Here is a 20,743-nt window from a genome sequence, read left to right on the forward strand (position 1 = left end):
TAAAACACACATAGAAGATGGCTCAGACAGACTGCAATGTTTAAAGTGCACTGTTTTATGTCTGATCGTAAAAAGCCAAAATTTCTCCAAATTACCGAAGTTGAATGACCTTTTCTGTCGACAATGTCATCGTCCTTCGAGCTGGTCATTGGCAGCACTACATTTGCTTCAGTGTCGCTCATTTCTCCACTCTAAATACAATCCCGTCAGCCACCACCGTGTGGGTAAACAGCCCCACGTTAGCTGCCCGGTCTGCAACACGCATGCAAACTCGCGCAGTATTTTCTGCGCATATCGAACATTTATCTAACGTTTGTTAAAATTATATCGCGATAATTATCGTTATCGAATTATCGCCCAGCACAACTTGGTACTTTGTCACAGCGAAAGTATCTGCATCTGAAGGAAGTTCTTTGTAATAGAGCTGGGCTCTGAAATTGTTCTGGACCTTCATTTCACCTATCTAACTGACCACAGGAGCTCACACTCCTCAGTAGGTCTTTGCCACTCCCACTTCTTTTCTTAAGTTATGTGGATTTCTCCACAATACAGCATGTACAGCTAGAAAACTATGCAAAAGTATTTAAATTCGCAGGGCTGACATACAGGTCTTTCTGGTGATCTACTTCATGTCGTATTAAAAAAAGTGAGCATACACGTTTTTTCATTGAGCAAGTCTTTTATTCCTGTTCAATTCAATCAGTTTTTCAGTAAATCAGTCAAATTGTAATAACTATGGAATGTGCTGACAAGTATAAAGGAGGTAAATTACTTAATTTTTCACCTGGTTCAGGAAATAACAGCCTCAGGACTTTCACAACTCCCCTCACTTACGAGGAATGAATCAGGGAGGCAGCTGTAAGAGTGCAGCTGGGGTGAAGGGGGGGATATTGAAAAAGCTAGATGGCCAGTGAGTATATGAAGGAGAGTGGATGTGTGAGATTTGAATTTTCAAGTTCTACCTGACTGTTAAATAACATAGTTTTCTGACCACATGTACATTGGGAGTCAATATAAAAAGCATTTTCAACATTCTGATATTCTCCTCTTTTAACAAAGGTCTTTTAATTAGATTACAGGACATATTTCAGGACATACTTGTGCACAAAATGAAACTGACCAGACCAGCAATGCTGTGCTTTGGATAGATGGAAAAGTTCTTATTTACAGAGTGAATACTTCTATTGATGTCTACGCGACTGAGCACATTTTAATCATATTTCTGAGCCTTGCAACATAAAATTGAAACAGACAGGAACACAATTTGTCCTCAAAAATGGATTCACCCTATTCAACATAGTACATTAATTCCAGTGCCCTCCTTTGCCTGTTTAGATTATTTGACAAAGGAGCTTGTTTGAAGACTGTACCAGCATGTTTAGAGCATTACTGTGCTTTATCCTAGTGCATTTATCGATCACCATCTTCAATATAGATTTAATTGTAGAAAGAAAGTAGTTTTTGAGACACTTAAATACAACTTGGAAATCTTTCAGAAGTCTTCTGGAAGTCTTTCAAGTCTTTATAATATTTATTAAAATTTATTATTTAATGAATGTACTATTTAAATTTTAACTCATTTCTAACACGTGGTGCATTAAGAAATGTAGTAGTCCAGGTGGGTAGCTACATCAGCATGCGTAGGCTGCAAAGGAACAAGTAATAGGTTTATTCCATGCTGAAAAAATAAGAAAGAAAACACAACGTTTCGGCCATGGAGCCTTCTTCAGGTGTGAGGTGTGATTGTGTGTGTGTGTTTGTATCTCTGTGCATCTGCCTTGTAATGGACTGGTATCCTGTCCAGGTTGTACCCTGCCTTGCAGGGTTAGGCTCTGATACCCTGTACTGTATAAAGTGGGTGAAGAAAAGGGATGGATTTTTGTCTAAATTTATATATCCATACATTATATACCGTAAAGATTATATATTATATAATATGTATTCATTAGAAACACAAACACACTATATACTGTATAGAGTAGCAATCCTTCACTACCAGAAGAAAAATTAATCTTAACCCAATATCCAAGACCACTCAGAACAATTAAGAGCACAGCAAGAAATGTGTTTCAAACAGGGAATTAAGATTAATTTATTTTATTTCTCTCAGTCTAGCCTGACAAACAATACTGGCACTGCCTTCTGTTTTACAAAAAGGCCAGGTAACACAAATTAAGATGAAATTCCAAATGACCTATTTCAATTGCAGCATAAAAATATTGTTTTCTAGTGCTAGAGGCTTCAAAGCTCTATTCACTTGATTTTTAAGGGCTGTTTCACAAGTCTTTGCCTCAATTCCTATATTTTCCTGTATATGACAATATACAAAATATCATTCTTCAATTGCGAACAACAAATGTCACATTTAAATGGCTGAATACATTGCAGAGAGCTTTATGGAAAACACAGGTTATTTATTTTATTTGATCTCTTGAATTAACAGAACATTGTTATTGTGATTGTTTGGGCAAAGACAAAACAAATCCCCAAAAGGCATTCTTTTTTACTTAATCCTGTACACTTACAGTGTGTTTTGGGAAATACAGTGTAAGTCTCAACCAGTCTTTTTTTCTTTAGAAATACGTGTGCAGATTAAAGCAGTACAATTTTCTCTCAAACATATTTCACTTCTTCTGCACTCCCCACAGTTAATTTCACAGTGCTGCATTCCACAGCCTGAAAGTCACATGTCTACCAGATACACAGATCTGTCAAACAACTAACACTAACAGCACATCTAAAATAAACAATTTACACTAGAACTGAGCCTGCATTTGCATTTCCACAGAGTTTGGTCCTTTCGGCGTCTGGCCCTATTTGATTAATATTCGTATGTAAAACTACACCACCGCCTAAGCCACAAACCAGCTGTCAAACTCTATATCTGTGGAGCCATTGAATTTCCACACCTGTAACATATTCAATCTGTAACAAACAGATATTGGATCTGTAACAAACTGCTTTCCTTGAGTGCCACCGCCACTTTGTTAAACACAGCTAGATGATACAAGAAATAACATCTATTAATTAATAATTAATAGGAGTTTATCAATAAAGGAAACACCGAGATCGCAAAGAGGCTTTGAAGCACAACCTATAAAATTAAATTAACACGCTAAACAATCATGCCATTTTTTGCTTGGACTAAATTATCCTACCAATAAAATTTACTTTCTAAAAAGCTTAAGGGTGTAGCAACGGTTAATTCGTTTCTAATGTAAAGCTAGTATTGGATTTTTCATTCCTATTCCTATTCTACCCAGGAAGGAAGAAGAGTCCACCCCTTTCAGTGTAGACCCAGATTTTCTGACCGAGTTCAGCCAACAGCAAAGAGGATTATCTGCTGTCCACAGCAACTTATTTCCAGGCCAGTGCGACTTGAAGCAACCTACTGTGGCCGATGATCATTATAATGGCACAGTTACATTTTTTTTTCCATAGCACAGTAAGTAAGCATCCATGTGTGCATGCCAGCAACCAAGAAAAGAAAAAGCATAGGATTCAGAATTCTACTCCAGGGGCTGTTTCAGATGGAATGGAAAATTCAGAGCTGTGGAGCTAGGCAAAGGTTATACTCTGCGTGTCCCGCCTGCTGTTACTATGCAGACTTCACAAAAGGCATGGCTGCAGCTCATTGGAGGTCTAGTTTGACAGTGTGTAGAAAAAAACATTCAATTTTTATGTATCCCTCTATAGCAATATTTCTGTTCTTACAGGGGATCACGTAGGGATGAAGAATATGGAATTTGTTAACTGCGTTATTTTCAAAAGGTTGGTAGGAAGAAGCTCAATTTGGACAGTTTCTCCGTGGTGTTTACAAAAAGAAACACACGTCAGTCTCACTGGTGGCATGTTTAGACCTTAGAAATATATTATTACTGTATCAAGCAGTATACATAATATAATTGTTATAACTTCAAACATAATATAATTGTTTGAATCCATATGCTACATTGGTATGTAATCAAGAACGCAACTGAGAGAACTCAGAATATGACCTATAATAAAAACAGAACTGGAGGGAAGAAAGGTTTTCTTCGTCCACTCCAAAAGAAAGTGCCTTCTCCCTAGTGGATTATGGGTGTGACCCACCAAGTGCTAAAAGGCAGTCAAAATAAAAACACGTGATTGGACTATTTCAATATGTTCATGGTTTCAGAACGAAGACCACAACATTATAAATCACTACTAACATTCTGGTTAATTTATTACATCTGCAAATTGAGCTGTGACTTCATACTTTATGAATGTGACTGTATATTATTTCAGTTTCTGTACTTTGATTGATAGAAAAAAAAAGATTCAAAACCACTCCGTCATTTCAGGAACTGCTCTATGCATAAGGAAAAAAAATCTAAATGAGAAATTATTTTAAATGTCACCATGAGTATTTCTACACTATTATAGAATTAGTTGTTTTTGTTGACTGACAGCTCAGATCTGGCTTGCATTTCAGTAGTTTAAACTGTATGACACTTTTTTTTATGCCTTTGGTCTTCCGATTTGTTATTTCATTGAAAAAATTACTCACTATGAAGTGACATTTGATAATATTCTGTTTATTTTAGTTGTTGGATAGCATTAAGAGTTATGTTTCTGTCATTATTTAGAAGGACTTCTGTTGGCATCTTAGTATGTGAATCGCATGCCCTTACTAAGACACTTAACCACAGTGTTATTCACTTTATTCATTCTCCTCAGTCTAACCTGCAGATGAACCTTCAGGTGTGAAATCACGCAGCTACAGAAAGAAGATAAAGAACATCAACTGACAGTTGTATTTTGTACACAAACATCTGCAATTATGTCAAGTTTTTTTTCTCTTTCAGAATATGCTGTTAACTAAAACATTTAATGATTTTTTTAAATTGTGTTATTATTGTAGATGTTCTGTTTTGCAATTTTATGCCTCATACAAATGGCACAAAAAATTGTAAGAAATGTTAAGTGACATTTCTTCTGGGAAAAGAATGACAGATTTATAGCAGCAGGAACTGTTGACTAAAGTTCCAAGCACATAGCCTTATCAGCTACTTATCAATATGTTAACTACTGCGGTGTTACACAAGCAGGAACTGTGGGATCTCAGATCATAATCAGAGGATAACACTGAAGGGTTAAAAGCTTAGCGCTGAATCATATACTAAAAAAGGAATCACATACTGTACATTCCTCCCTTTGAAGAGTAAACTTCTACAAAAGTAGTTCTACAAAATGCAACACATTTCTATAATGGAAAAAGATCATCACCAGATCCAATGCTTCCATAGGAAAGGAGAGAACACTTGAATTTGTAATGATTGCGGAAAATGTAAATGGGGCAAACTTTCAAAACCTGAAAACAAACGCAGTTTTCTACACAGACAGAGCAGCAAAATTATTTAAACACATAAGGTCAACTGTTTTGTAAACTGCAATTTAAAAAAAATCAAGATTCTCACATTTCATTGCTCTGTATCTGTGACTGCTTACTGAGGAAGTACTGAAACCTGACATACTTTCTTTGAAGTACAGGTATGCTTTGTGTTTATATAAAAATGATAAACATTCATTTTCTTTTTTATTTAGACATAGGGTATCAGATGTATCTCAGAAATGAAAGAAGCTAATCACCTGTTTGCCAGGTTTCCATTAGATATGGTTGTATGTTTCTGTTATTTTGCCTCATTCAATGTTTCTTCTATATAATAAAGAAAACATCTCGGAGGATACTAGTACATTCAGTAGTTTGCAAGTCTGAATACCTTTTGTGTTTCAATTCTAAGGAATTGGCCTGCTTCGAGTTTTGAAGAAAGAGAACAGAACAATGTTGAAAAATAAATACAAAAATGAAAACAGGAGTTTAAAATAACCCCTCACCCAAGACAAATATTAACTTACTGTTCTGTATACCCTCGTGCCAATTAGACAATCTACAGTGTACTTCAGATTGCAGAGAAATACATTAGATCTTCTGTGAAAGGAGTGGAAAGGAAGAGGTTTTCAAAAATATTTCAAATTCTTTCTCTCTGACATTCTTGCCGTCTGTCTTTTAAGGAGCAAAACACAGTGATATTGCCAGAAAAAAACAGGACAGTTATACTGCACCTACCCAACTCTAACAAACCCCAACATTACTACCACTCCTTTCTGAGATGGACATCTTAGAACAAAACTCTGTGATATACAGTAACATCTAAGAACAAAACCCAATGATACAATGATACAAAGTGAACAGAGGTTTAACTTAGTGTGAGACATATTTGGGTTAACATGTTCAGTGTTTTGTGTGTGGTAATTTGTTTGGTGCGAGTGAAGTTTTATTTAATCTCTGACCAGGGAAAAGTGTGGTGTGGCTGGTTGAGGAGAGAATGCAGGCTCACGCTGTGTCCATTATTCTTTTTTCTTCTTCTTGCTTGGTCTGCTAGTTTTGTTTTGTTTTTATCAATAAAGTTTGATAATCGGCCAGTGAAAGCTCCGTTTTCCTTTGCATGAATGCCTAAAACCCTATACCGAACCCAGGATTTTACATTAGTATTTTTCAAACGCACAGTGAATCTGAAACATTGTTGAGCTTGTTGTGGACTCTCAGATTTCTGGCACCTTTAGATTTGGGGTCTTCAGTAAAAGTCTAAAATATCTATTCAAATCATCCACACACCCACATACATAATAAGGTTAAGCTGAATTTTCATACTGACAATTAAAAATGAAAGGCCCTGTGCTTTATCTACGAAGATAAAATGTCTAAGAATATCCTAACTTGCCGGCTCAAAATAAAAGAATAAAAGAATAAACAAAGTTCTCTGCTCTCTGTATTCTGATTCTTCAGGAGAGTAGCTGACTGTACACACCAGTAATGGCTCATTTAAAACTGATCCCCAGCCAAAAAAAAAAAAAGAAACAACAACAACGCAAACAGTACACATAATGAGCATTAGAGCACGCAAAAAAAACACCTTGCTTATAATCTTCCTGACCTTCTTGTTCCATTTTAAATGTGGAGCTCATGTCCGAGCATGATCAAATCAGCAACTTGAGGAAAATGTGGTCAACTGGATTCTCCAACAGTGAAACCCGTGCTAAGCATTTGAGAACCACAAGGCTTTCCTCCACACAAGAGGCCTTAAAAAGTTGTGAAAAGAGTGTGTTCACACCCATCCGGCCGAGTGAGCCACACGCTCCCCTTCTTCAGACTTTCTTCTTCTTTCAACCTATTGCTCCAATCTATTAGGGACCGGAATGTGGCACGCTTCCAGCTCCAAGGAATAACTCTCGGGAAGTGCAAAGGGGTTACTCTCTCCTGAATGTTGTGGTTTTTCTTAGGCAATCAACCATGTAATCCTACCCCTTCGTGCCATTATGGCTCCGGAGTCATTAGTACAAACCAAGTTACATGCCTTACCAAAATAAACTGAGACAAGTACCTTCTCCCCTTGGGATCAATCCGGCTGTAGTTTTAGGTTTTGGTTCATGTCACATCAGATGACGATCTAAACACAGGATATTGTTAGCAGAAGCGAGGAGTGCAACAGAAAAAGAATTTGGAAGGTGAGGGGGAAAAACAGGAAAGTAGATGGCTCTCTTAAGTTAGACTGCAGTAATGTTTGGGGCTAAGGCTGGGAAATATCAAAATCTGGTGTCCTTGCTGCTGCAGACACGATTATGTCCCTTCTTATAAGCTCTAACACAGTATGCCAGATTTCAAAGCCTGAAATCTCTCTTTTTCCGAACAAGAAGAAACGGGTTGGAATTAAACATGAAAACTACTATCAGTCATTACCTTTGAGACCTTTAGGTGCATGGAAAAGAACCATGTGCCTCTGGAGCCAGGGTCTTGAAAACTGTGTTTGTTACCAGTGACTCCAGCCATGTTTCCGCCAACTACTCGAAGAGAGCAAATGCAAAGAGAGACCAAGGGCACTTCTCTAACTTTGAATTTTTGTCTCCCTAAAACAATGCTTGAACCTGCACCACCCCTTTCTGCACTTTGCAGCAACAACATGTGGCAGAACCTGAGGAAACAAAGTAATATACATAACTACCACTGTAATCCGACCCAGAGGAGGCTCCACAGCCTAAATGTTGTGTTTTATTTCTTTCCTTTTTTAGCATGGAATAAACCTATTACTTGTTCAATTACCACTGCAACTGTTACACTAGAAGTCCACTTGTTCCTCATAACTTAGTATTAAATCCAGATAGCATGTCCTGTGCTGTTCAAACCACTCTTCACCCAGTGTCCTTACCAGAAGATTACTGAATAACACATTAATGTCTAAACCCCTTCTTCCTATGTGACTGAGTACTGTTTCCATTTAAACAAAGAGCAGGACACCACCTGTGTGCTTCGAAAGCAACGCCATTTAGTGTGAACAATACCAGTTACAATCCAGAGGGAGTGCAGAGGGAAAAATAAAACATTAAAATAATGCAATAGAAATGTGCTTTACTTTTTGTAGGCATGCATACTGCTGAGCAGGACTACATACTGTACACCTCAGAAATTTTGCATTGCTCTACATTTTTTCACTCCTTCTTTATCCTTCTCTAAGCAGAAATAAAAATGTTGCCACATTCTTCATTTTAGCTATTTTGTTTTAGGATTGTTAAACCTGATAGATGGGTATTTTTGGAGACTTTTAGCTTTATGGATTATGGAGCAACTATAGCACTTCTTGCTGGCAGTTAATGAAAGGTATGAAAGTCTATTGTGAGTTGTTGTCCCTGTTCAATAACATGTCAATGAAACTTTTACAAAAGCAATTTTGTCGTTGCGCCGACAGTTACTCTGTGCATTTGTTGTAGTTATAAGTCATAAGCATCTTTTAATAGAAATGTATCTCTCCAGGTACAGATGTACAGTGCATAAAAAAATGTTTGTAAATCCTAGGTATAATTATGGGAATTACAATTTCTTACCACAATATCCTTGTTTAATGGAAATTGGACTTTTTATTTTTTATTTATTTTTATTATAATCCCAATGGCTGGGTTTTACCTATTCAATGTTTTTTTTAGTTGCAATGGAGTACGAAGTAGAAGGAAATGTGCAATTAAGAATCAATGTATGTGAAATAATAATTGAACCCCTAGTGTACTTATCACAATGTAGGAAGGTAGTGAGTATAATATGGTTAAGGTGAAATAAATGTTAACAGAAATTAAATAAATGGTTATTGGTTAATACAGATTAGTGGAAACACATCGTGCCACAATCACAAGAGTTTTCAGAGGACGTCAGAACTAATGATGCTCATCAGTTGGGAGAGAGTTAAAACCATTTCTAAACATTGGGAACTTCTCAATGACTCTACCCAGGACTGATAATTCTTCTAAGTTAACTCTGAAAATCAAACAGAGAGCACCAGAGTAAAAAGAAAAGATGTGTTCATGCTTCAGGCATCAAGAAAACACTGATAGGGAATGATTTTCATGGGAGGAAACAGAAAACTAGACACATCTATTTGAAGTCATTGCTGCTTAAGGAGGCTCTGATTCTAAGGGTTCACATATTTACTCACACAAGGATATTTACTGTTCGATCACTTTGTTGATTAATTAATCCAAATATGTCTTTGTGTACTATGTTTCATCCCATTCCTTCTGTTTAATTAAGACTTTAAAAAAGATCTATTTACATATTAGATCTAACACATTCAAAAATATTCAAAAGGTTCACAGACTTTCTCTCAGCACTGAAGGTAACTCACTAATAAGCACACACGCGCTCCCTCTTTTGCGTGTAGGAAGGAAGAGGCCTTTAATATTCTACTTATTAATGTGACAAACAGAAAAAATAATATTTTTCCCATAATATTCAGTCAGAGGAAAACACTACAGGGAAAAACAACAGCAGCAGCTTCCATCCTCTCTGTTCTAGATACATGAATAATTGAACGTATTTTAATATAATAACACACTGAATTTTGGAACAGAATGAATCCAGGACACAGAAAGGACAGTTTGTTTTGCCAAGAGTGATTTATACATTGGCATTAAACGACACAAATCTGTTTGGAGTTAAGCCTTGACCTTCTTTAACAAAGACAATGGCCCTCTGTAGTGTCAGAAGAAAACACAATTGGTTCAGGATATCCCACTGCTCTTCAAGTGTAATGTTAGTCTATGTCCTGCTATTCTTAATTGCCTTCAAGTAATTTCAAAGCTGGGAGACATTTTATTACATACAACCATCTCACTCTCCCCCGGTGTGAACTCCAGGTTCTTTGCCTTGTGGAATTGCATCGAATGACTTCTCCCACAGATTAGCGGCAGTCACTCAAAGGAAGCTTGCTGAAGCCTTGGACGTTTAACCATATAAGAACCATGTCAGGGAAGCACATCTGTATGCCTGAAGAGAAACCAAGGCCATCATTCACTCAATTTTTTATAAACTGTCAAAGAATTTCTTCTTGTAAATTTCTTCTCTCCAGGTAAGAATAAAGTCATGCATATCTGAAAATGCAGACTCAATCTTAACTCATTGTAGACATGAGGTTCATGCTCATGACTGTGGATACTTACCCGCAAGCTCAGTAAGGTGACATCAGCTCTATCAGTGGCAAAGTTTAGTGAGGTTGTCACTGGGATTGTTGCTTTTTATCAGCTTGACTGCTGTCGGAAACCCTCTCCCAGGTACAGCACTCAACCTCATTGTGTCAAAGTCCCACCCAGCTCTAGTGACATTTTGTGGATCAACAGAGCTCTGCTGGGAATCAGATGTGCTACAATATAACACTTGAGCTATCCTCGTTTTCTTTGCAGTGCTGTTTTTGCAAAATAAACCCACTTTCAGACAATGAATACACACCTTTCTGGTGTTTAGGCAGTCCACTTTGCTTTGAGTCTTTCCATGTGGAACCAATGCAACTTGATGGTAGATCTTAGCTGTCTTTAAAGTATGACCTTCTTTGCATTGACAACTTCATTTACCAAAAACAATATTTTAAATCATCCCAATTTGTAGTGCAGACCTCCCAGTAGACTACTACTTTACATTTGAAAGAAAGCAGAAGGTTACAAAAAAGATTTATTTTTGTTATCATATTTTAGACTTAGAAAAATCAAAACTGTCTGAAATTCTGAAAGACATTCAGTTCCAGTGCACATTATAAAACATGCCTGTGAATGGCACCTACTGTAAACAGTGTCAGTATCACTCACTATCGCTGTTGCTTTGTCTTGGTGATGTTAAAGAGAAACTATGTTGAATGATTTGCCTGCATATTATTTTCTTACAGCCCTCCTCCCCTTGATACATTTAATTGCCTTGGTCACTGTATAGAGGCTACATGTTCTTAAAACTACATAGATGACTTCTAATGTGTTTGATACTCTATTATCACATTAATATTCACTCTTATGCACTAGTGAGCAGTGTGTCTGCTGTGAGCAGCTACTAAAATGAGAATAACATCTCTATTAATACTATAGTGTATTAATGCTATATCTGAATTTTAGTGTGAGGTGGGTGTTTTTCATTGTAGGTTGTATGGTGGTGTCGGGACCCTCTGCTACTGTAGATTTGGAGGTCGTTTTTTAAAAAAAAACTTAAAGTACTGCAACAAGATCAAACTCAAAAGCAAAATAGTAGATCAGTTCAGGGTTTCAATCATTTGAATGCATATGCTGGACTATAAGTCTACAAAAAATACTTTGACAATGTTTGAAAATAATCGCATCCCCTACAATTAAGGAAAAAAGTAAATTTTGACAAGTACATTAGTCAAGAGAAAAATAATAAGCTTAGATTTAGTACTTTCTGGGTTCCTGGGAATAGTTAAAATGATTCCAGTGCTGTGGATAACTAAGTGATAATTAATGTGTTTCCTCACCACCTGTAAACTTCCTCTGGGGGAACATGACCCAGGACCTCATTGGAATATTTTTTTTAATTTCCACCTTTGCTGATAGTTTGTTTCATAATGTCTGTAGTGAATTACAAGTCAGCTACAACAGTCACAGCTACTGGAAGACAAACTTCTAAAGACGTAGCCGCCTACAGATTCAGAATAGCCTTTACTAATGGAGAGTGCGCAAAATTCATGAAAGATCAGGGCTTGGATTTTATATGTATAACTATACCACTTGTATAACATAGAATATTAATATATCTGCATGTTAGAATATTAAATCAGTATTCTGTATCTGTGTCTAAAGCTGATAAGCCAAATGCACCAAAGATTCCCTCACATCTGCAAGCTGTTAGTGGCTTTGTTTTTCAAGGTATCACCCTGACAACGGTCAAAAGAACATAAGAGACGCTACAAATGAGAGGAGGTCAATTTCTCTTATGATCTTATAACCATTCTCATGGTCATTAGTGGGTTTCTTTTCTCATGGTATTACTCCTCACAATCATCATTCTTAAGAGCAGTTGGCACCTTGTTCCTGTGAGACTTGAGGGCTTTGAATGAAGCCACATTTGCACTCCTTTTCATTCAGATTACAGCACCATTGTCCATGCACCACACACAGCAATTAGAATATAAAAGGAACATTAGACGCAATTAGAAGATTTTTACAGAAGAATTTGACAACTGAAGAACCTAAAATGGGAAGAGACAACTTAAAGACAACTAAATTACAACTTTAAAAACAAATTACCTAAAAATTAAACAGCATTTTAGTTTGGTTGCTGGCAGATTTTTCTGGAAAGATACTGCAACCTATATTAACTTCTCTGTTAAATAAATATTGATTTGTAAGTCTTTTTTACTGACTCCATTTGTGTATATTTTCATTAATTTAGCATCACCACACCTTCATATTTGCATTCAGTATATGACAGAAAGATAAATCAACGAATTCCTCAAAACTTCCAAAGCAAATACCAAAAGTTTATTTGTTTGCACTGTCTGTAAAACCAGACAAAGTGTGCAAGACACCAAATCAACTGAAGCAGACACAGACACCCTAATTATCAGATACGAGATAAGCTGTGTTACCGGTAGGTACTGCAAATCCTACAAGCAATGAAAATCAGCAGATGTATAACCTGGGAACATATGATTTTATTCGAAAAACAAACACTGTTCTATTGTTGTGTGTAAGCCTACAATAAACAAACAAAACAACTCCCGAATTTTATTTTCCCCTAGCTATAGAAAGAACTATCCATGTCAGAAGTGATTCTGGATCAACTTATCAGTGTACCATTATCTTCTGAATATTGCATACTGCATTTAATCCTTAAATGTAACCTGAACAGTGCTAACTGGGGATTAACTTTATTTTCCCGCCACCACCCAACATCAACAAAATCTTAAAAAATCAAATCATTATCACCCAGTGTTTATGTAGCTGTTAGAAACATTTTAAAACCCTGTCTTATCCATATTCCCTCCTTTTCTTAGAAGCTAATAGAAAGGTCTCAGAGCTTCCACCCAGTTGTGCTTATCGTACTATTTTGGCAGAACTTTACAAGACTGCTGCAGTAAAAATCCTTTTATAACAAGTAGGCTATTGAATTATTAACTTCACTGAATACGTGACATAGCACTTCATTGATGTATCTTTTTGAGTACTGCATGGATTTCAAAAGAAATCAGGTCCTCAAAATGCATGATTAGATTGTATTATACACATCCCGTTGGCACAAAGAGGCCATTGGCTATTGAAAAAGATGGAAATTGCAGAAGGAGGATGATGGGACATGGCCTATTTGGAAATAAAAATAGAAAACATAAAATATGCATGTAGAAAACTACAGGCAATTGTCACAACTGCCTGTATTAAATAAATGACTTATGTAAAAGCAGCCTATCAATCTGTTAAATGTCAGTAAGTTATATATAATGCCCTATGATAAATTTAAAATGCAATATTGAAAACAAAATCAGATTAGCCCACTGCTCTTTAAGACCCTAGAAAATCAGTCTTAGACTTAATCGGAAACAGGGCATTCCACGACTCTATCCTCTCGGCGCAATACAGAACAGACCTCATTTTCCCCCCTGAATGCAACTCCAACCTGCGTGGCCTGTGGCTGGAAGATGAGCCCTGTTCTCCACTGAAACCACGTGCAAAAAGCAGACCCAGAAGAGTCTTTTCACAAAAGGCCCTCGGCCTCCTCGTTTACAAATACCCCACTCAAAGGCTACATTCGGGTTGAAATAAAGTCCATTTTAAGGCCAAAAAATACCCCCATTAAAGCTCCATTCAAAACCGGTCAAAGAAACAGCTATTAGAAGACAGGCACGTACAAAAACGCAAACCTATATTGATATGTTCTTACAGACCAACCTGACGTACCAGGCTCCTGTTTGACTCTGAGGAATCCGCTAATTGTGCAAAGAAAGCGGTCTGATCCTTGCACTGGCACCCCCTGCTGAGGGGCCTGAAGAAGTGTCAGTGCTGCCCCCCTGCCTGTGAGATTCTGCGTTCTGAATGGGGATGGAAAACTAAACTTTACAACCCACCTTTTTTCCAGGACCTTTAAAAATATCAGCTTCTGCAAATTCCAATGCATATGGCACCCATGTCGATCAATAAGTGAGGACCCATCCCAAGCCTACAGTGTTAGTTACAGCACACATCTCATACATAGGCACTCTACACAGTGTGACTCTGGGGAAACTCTGGGGAAGAGGGGGCTCGTTTAAAAGGACATGCGCCTACAGAAGCTTAGTGTTTTTCTTTTACTCAAACTAGCACCACTGGCGCGAGGGACAGTTCCAGTAAAGGATTCTGCTGTCAATACAAAATTGACGTGACTTTCTTGTAATTGTCTTTGCAGTACCAGCAGCAAGAAAAACCTTGCTGTTCAATTCATGTTCATACCTTGGAAGTCATCTGAAATGAAGCTTTTCGTGAAGCATTTCTATATGGCGTTACCTTCTTAACTCATATGTTTAAAAGACATCTACAGGAAGTATTTTTTTAAAACCTTCCATAACATATATTGGTTATGAATGAAATACATATTACAGAGGCCACAACAAACCCATATTAGTAGCCAATACCTAAGTTAACAGTAATAATTGTTATTATGCCATTGATCACTTTAATGACAAAACACACCATCATCTGCCATTATTATTGCATCCTATAAGAATGTATGCTTTACATGTAGTGCAGCACCTTGTGTGGGATCTCATATGAGTTTGTAATTTGCTTTGGGACTACAGTCCACCAATCCTCAGCTGCAATACACATAGACACAATGGGGTATATTTGTCACAGAGAGCTATTGTAATATACCAAGGCTTATATTACATACAAATTATTACTGTTTGGAAATCTCTGGTAGGGGTGGAGTTCTACTGACAGAAATCACCATCACAGAACCGTTTTGATAATTTTTTTTTACAGCCTGCATTTCCCCCATGTTTGGATGATATATTCAAAGTCGAAATGTGTCTGCCTGCATCATTAGTGTAAGGCTGGGCTGGACTGTGCAATATTGTGCAATTTTTTCAGAATGACATTCGCTGAACATAATCCAATTCAACATCAAGGCAATAACATCCACTGCGAACAGGATTTTTTTTTTCAATGATTATTTCCCTGTTTAGCTCCGAAAAAGCAAAGTATATCCATACATAAATGCATACATTTTTTTTAATCTCGAAGACGTGATATACATTAAAAACACCGCACTGCCTACAGTCTTTCGTTACCTACAAAGACGAGCTTAACTAACATAGGCTCTTGAAATGAATTAATATGTGACTACATGATTTAGCGTCGCTGACTCGTGTGAATTTTAGTCTAACGTAATTTCGGATACAATTTCAATCAGGAAAGGGTTAGCTGGATTTCCCGGCAGAAAAGGATACTCGTGTAGCTTTATAAGATTTCTCAGGGGGGGAAGAAAAGTAGTATGAAAACACAGCGTTCATAAGAAACCTAATAACCATGCTGGCGTATCTATCATATTCCTTTTTATATCTATTCTACAATACTTTTTGGCGTGTTTTTGGGTGTGGGGGGGAGTTGGGGGTTGGGGGTGACGAAGGGCAACACGGGTATATGGGTCCCTGGAAATAGACCAAAGCCAGCTGCCCGGTGGGGCTGCATATTTCACAGCTCAAGACTGGCCCAGGTACAGGTACAGACTGCTGATCTTCTGGGCCGTCTTCGTTCGCATGACTAGTCTGTCTTGCCTTTTTTACGCACCACGCAAAGACAACTCCACGATTCCAGTTCTGCAGCGATGCCCGTCACTACACTCAAGTATCAAATATTAAAAACCCCGAAGGTAGCTTACGAAGGAGGATCGACCATATTTTTTTTTTCCCCTTTCGTGGATAACAAAAAGGACGCTAATGAATGCCAAAGCAGTTAGCTGGGGGGGGGGGAAGCCGGTTACATTCAGACTAGTCCTCACACCTGCAGTAATATAGCTGTAGCTGTTGCAGCTGGAGAGTGGTATAGCCGTGAACGATGCTAATGAAGATACCGGTTCCATTGACGCTACTCGAGCAACCTACACGCCCCTCTCTGTCCCAAGTAACCGATCGCTTCATACGTGTATGTCGAACCCAACATCACATACAATCATTTTACAACGTAATATTGGCTTTTCTTTTTTTCAATTTTTCATGCATGGCATATTATATAATAAAGGTCCACTTGGGGGCATTGCGACTAAATTATAATAATGGGAATAAGCATAACGTATGCACAGAACTTAATTCCCACTGTCACTGTCCACCCTTCAAAGATCTCTACAGGGCAGATTCAATCACAGAATGCCTTTTAGCTCAAGCCGTGCCACCTAAGCAATGGAATTGTTTTCCCCGAAGTTCAGCGACTGCGAAAAAAAATACACACAGGAATCAGTAACAGGGGTACTCACGCACTGCCTCTTGCTTGGGATCGAGACCGCTGGCAGTCTGCTGGATTCTGCCTATTTTGTTGTGCAGAACCCAAACCCGCTTGTTCGTGGATATGATTTCGTTCTCCAGCTCCTGAAATAAGGAACAGGCGTGCTTGGCCAGGTCGGAGAGCTGCCTCAAGGTCCGGGAAAGAGCTACATTGTTGATAGAACACAAATCCTCAAAAAGCAAACCTTCATCATTGGGAATGGCATGTCTGCACAGTAACTGAGGTTCCACGATCCTCTTGGCAAATGGCATTTTGTAAGTAAAAATAAATCCCCCTCCAAAAGAACCAGATCCAAGAAAACAAGAGAAAAAACAACACGTTCAGATTATTTTCCCCCTCAATCCGAAATTCCCGAATGCATTTTTGTATCCCCCATCCTTTCACACTCTTATGGTAATGATCACACAGTTCGAAAGCAAAGCAGCCAGCCTTCCGACTCTGATCCTCGCTGCTCCTCTGATCATCAGTTGCCTATCGGTGCTATTTTTTTCCTCCAATGCTTTAAAGTAGAGGTGGATTTTTTAAAAGATTCCGCGAAAACCCGGCGCCAGGAATGTCCGGATCTGGAGCGGGATTCATTCATTTTACAGACCGTACGGAGTCACTAGAGCGCCGGCCGCTCTGCGGGAATCAGCGGCAACAAGTGGAAGAGAGAGGCAGTAAAGCGGGACGCTGAAGGCGGCGGGCTTTTGGCGCGTAAATTCACACATGTAATTAGACTGAATAACTCAGTCCCCCGTAAACATTCGTTATACCTGCAAAATGTGTTTTTTTTTTTGTGAAATGCGTACATACCGTGGCACTTAGGGTGCATGTAACAAGTTAAACAGGAAGTGTTACCCGAGCTGAGTGGTTGTTTGGCTTTGAGACAAGTCATGCAAGGGAAAGGTGTTGGTATCTATTCTGTTCTATTTAAGAAACGTCGCATGTGCATTGTTGCGATTGTTAAACCACTTATTAAATGGCACTTCAGTATCTACTGGATGACTCCATGCATACAATTTCATGCATGCCACCTTTGTGCTGCAGATTGTTCACATTTTATTATTATTATTAATCATTATTAATTAGACATCTGTTTAAACAACAAGGTGTTCAGACCAGTACACATCCTGCAATGTAGACCAACTCTATAGTGCTCACTTTGCAAGTGTTGTAAAATAAATTATTTTCAACAGAATTTTGATATATTTAAAGTCCAGTATATGATTGGCCTTTTAGAGCCTTTAGGAATTCACAGCAACATTTTTAAGTATTGGGTACAACGTGTCTCAGAAAATACCACTGAGAAAAAATCAGTTTTTAAAAGCTTTTGCTTTCTTAAATTGAGCAGTACAGAATGATTTACATTCCTGAGATCAAGTCTTGCTCACTGCATGGATGTTTTTGAAAAACAAATAATACACAATAGACTTTAACACAAACCATTCAAAACATTAACTTGATTATTCCTATCAACATCATCAAACATGGCTGTATAAGAATTTTGATGGGCTAAGGAGTCAATGCACTATGGTAAATGTACCTTTCACCTTTCCCCACAAAGTATGAACCAACAATAAAGAATATTATTAAACAGCGTTTTCACAATGTCACACGCTATCAGTTCTGTCTCTTTGTTTTGCATTTGCTCAATCTCGTGTGATCACCTCTTTTCTACAGTATATACAGTATATTACAATACATCACATCATATCCTTACATCACTTTTGACAGCCGCTTATCCAATTCAGGGTCTCACTGGCCCAGAGCTTATCCCAGGAAGCACTGAGCACAAGGCAGGATCGACCCCAGAGGGGGCGCCAGTCCATTGCAGGGCACACACATAAACAAACACTCAACCACACCAGGGCCTATTTTCCAGGAATCCACCTAACCTATCAGTACGTCTGTGGACTGTGGGAAGGAATTGAAGCACCAGCAGCAAACCCGCATGGGGAGAACATACAAATTCCATGCAGATAGCACCCCGGAAATTGAACCCAGGAGTACAGCAATGCGAGGCAGCAATTCTAGGCCCTGCATCACCCTTTATTTGACATCTCTATATAATATATTCCTATTTGGACACTGTATGATTTAGAAAATACTACATCTGAATTTCTTTGTATAATAAAGAGGACTGTTAATTCTATAAAATACCTTACAATAATTAGAAACGTACTGCATTTATTATTATTATTAGCCCGAACCAGAGGATGGCAGTGAGGGAAATCATTTTTAATACCATAAAATAATGCGTAGTTCCTTCAATACCCCTCCCTCATATCACCTAAAAATCAAAACTAATTCAGACTAGTTTTGATTTTTGTCATGAATTAAATGCAACTTATTAATTGATCATGTCTCTGTATGGTACAGACCCCAAACATTTAGTGTAGTAAACATACGTTAAAAATGTAAACAAGAAATATCTTTTAGTTGCTTGAAAAAAAATGCACACACGATGTTCTGTTGTGGAAGGCAAATGTCCAACATAAGAAGACATAACCATTAGTGAAACTCAAGATGTTGGAACCCATTTACCATTTTGTGCCACAAAACACCTTCCACAATTTCTCCAGCTCTTAATGCTCTTGCCAGTCCTTTTCTCTTTGCCTTCTCTGCTCTTTTACTTTGACATTCTGTGGAAAAGCTGTCAGCTGGATTGAGGTTCATTCACATTCGCTGAACGAGTGTTTCACTAAATCCTGTCGGATGGGCTCTGAATCCACAGAGGTGACAGCTTAAGCTCTTCCTTGTGTGATTGTTAATGTCTGCACAAGAACTGCAACAGTTGCAAAGTGGAGTAAAAAAGAAAAAAAGGCTATCTGTCATGCACTGGTTGACATTGGATCCTGCAGTTAACCTTAAAACCTTGAATCCTTGTTAGGGAACATAGATTTTACTTTATTCTAAATGCTATTTAGTGTTCATTTCTTAAGTATCCCAGAGTACAATTCATTCCCTTATTGAAATATGAATGTATACTTAAATAACATTACATGAATCAGTAAAATGCTAAATAATATTTATGGATAGCTTTTGAAAAGTACTCTTTTTCTGACTCTCAATTAACAGTAGGAAAAAGGCATTGAGCCAATGGTTTGAATCAAAAAGGCTGCTTGAAATTATTTGTACTGAGGGCTCTTATACATTTTGAGGGCAGCTAGTGCAATTTCTGAACTGCAAAGACCAGGCTATGTTACCATAAAAAATTTGCAAAGCCTTATGTCCTTGAAAATTGTAACTCTGAAATCTCAGTGTGGGTTCAGGAGTCAGACAGGAAAGTGCATAATGCTTTCAAGAAGAAAACTATCACATACTGAATTACTATTGTATCTTTATGTTTAAGGTGAGATTAAAATCTAGAATGACTAATTGACCTTTTGTGTTATGCTACCCCCTATACAGTATATAGACCAACAAAAATGAAACCACTAAAAATACATTGCTTTAGACTTTGACTCTGATTCAATATTTTAGGGGCCAAATAGCATGTCAGGTTTAGCACCATATTTCAAAATGCCCTCCACTCTAGGGTGGCCATGTAGAAGAAAACCTGGCTTGGTGTGTAGTGGAAAAGCATCACTGCCAACAGCATAATCCCCTCAAATAAAAAAATATAAAGGGTGCATTGGTCAACAACGTTTCTGTTGACCTTTAAGCATGAATGTGTAGTCATTACATTTCATTACATACACTACCTATGAGTTGAAGAACAACAAGGTATAGAAATAAAACCAAACATGTTTTCCTTTAAAGAACACTCTGGAAGGGCAATCAGATAGATCTCAGTGTTTAAGGAAATGTTCTTCACTGACAGCCTGAAGGAACTGAACTTTTCAGTCTTCAGATGATTACAAGGCAATGTGGTACAAATATGTAAAATTCTTAAAGGAATAGATAAAGTCAACAGGGCAAATTTCTTCAGAATGAACAGTGAAATACG

At 37.7% G+C, this 20,743-nt stretch overlaps 1 protein-coding gene across 2 annotated transcripts in view; it reads right to left on the reverse strand.

Moving 5' to 3' along the window:
* nhsb (Nance-Horan syndrome b (congenital cataracts and dental anomalies)) overlaps positions 1 to 17,379 on the reverse strand; it is a 155,523-nt gene extending 138,144 nt beyond the window's left edge. For both annotated transcript variants that reach the window (XM_015363931.2, XM_015363929.2), the window contains exon 1: positions 16,784 to 17,379. In XM_015363931.2, coding sequence (XP_015219417.2) covers positions 16,784 to 17,063 — 280 coding nt within the window. In that variant the 5' untranslated portion in view covers positions 17,064 to 17,379. The remainder of the gene's footprint in view (positions 1 to 16,783) is intronic.
* Between the last annotated feature and the right edge of the window lie 3,364 nt (positions 17,380 to 20,743).

Source organism: Lepisosteus oculatus, chromosome 15 (genome assembly GCF_040954835.1).
Source record: "Lepisosteus oculatus isolate fLepOcu1 chromosome 15, fLepOcu1.hap2, whole genome shotgun sequence".
Lineage (NCBI taxonomy): Eukaryota > Metazoa > Chordata > Actinopteri > Semionotiformes > Lepisosteidae > Lepisosteus > Lepisosteus oculatus.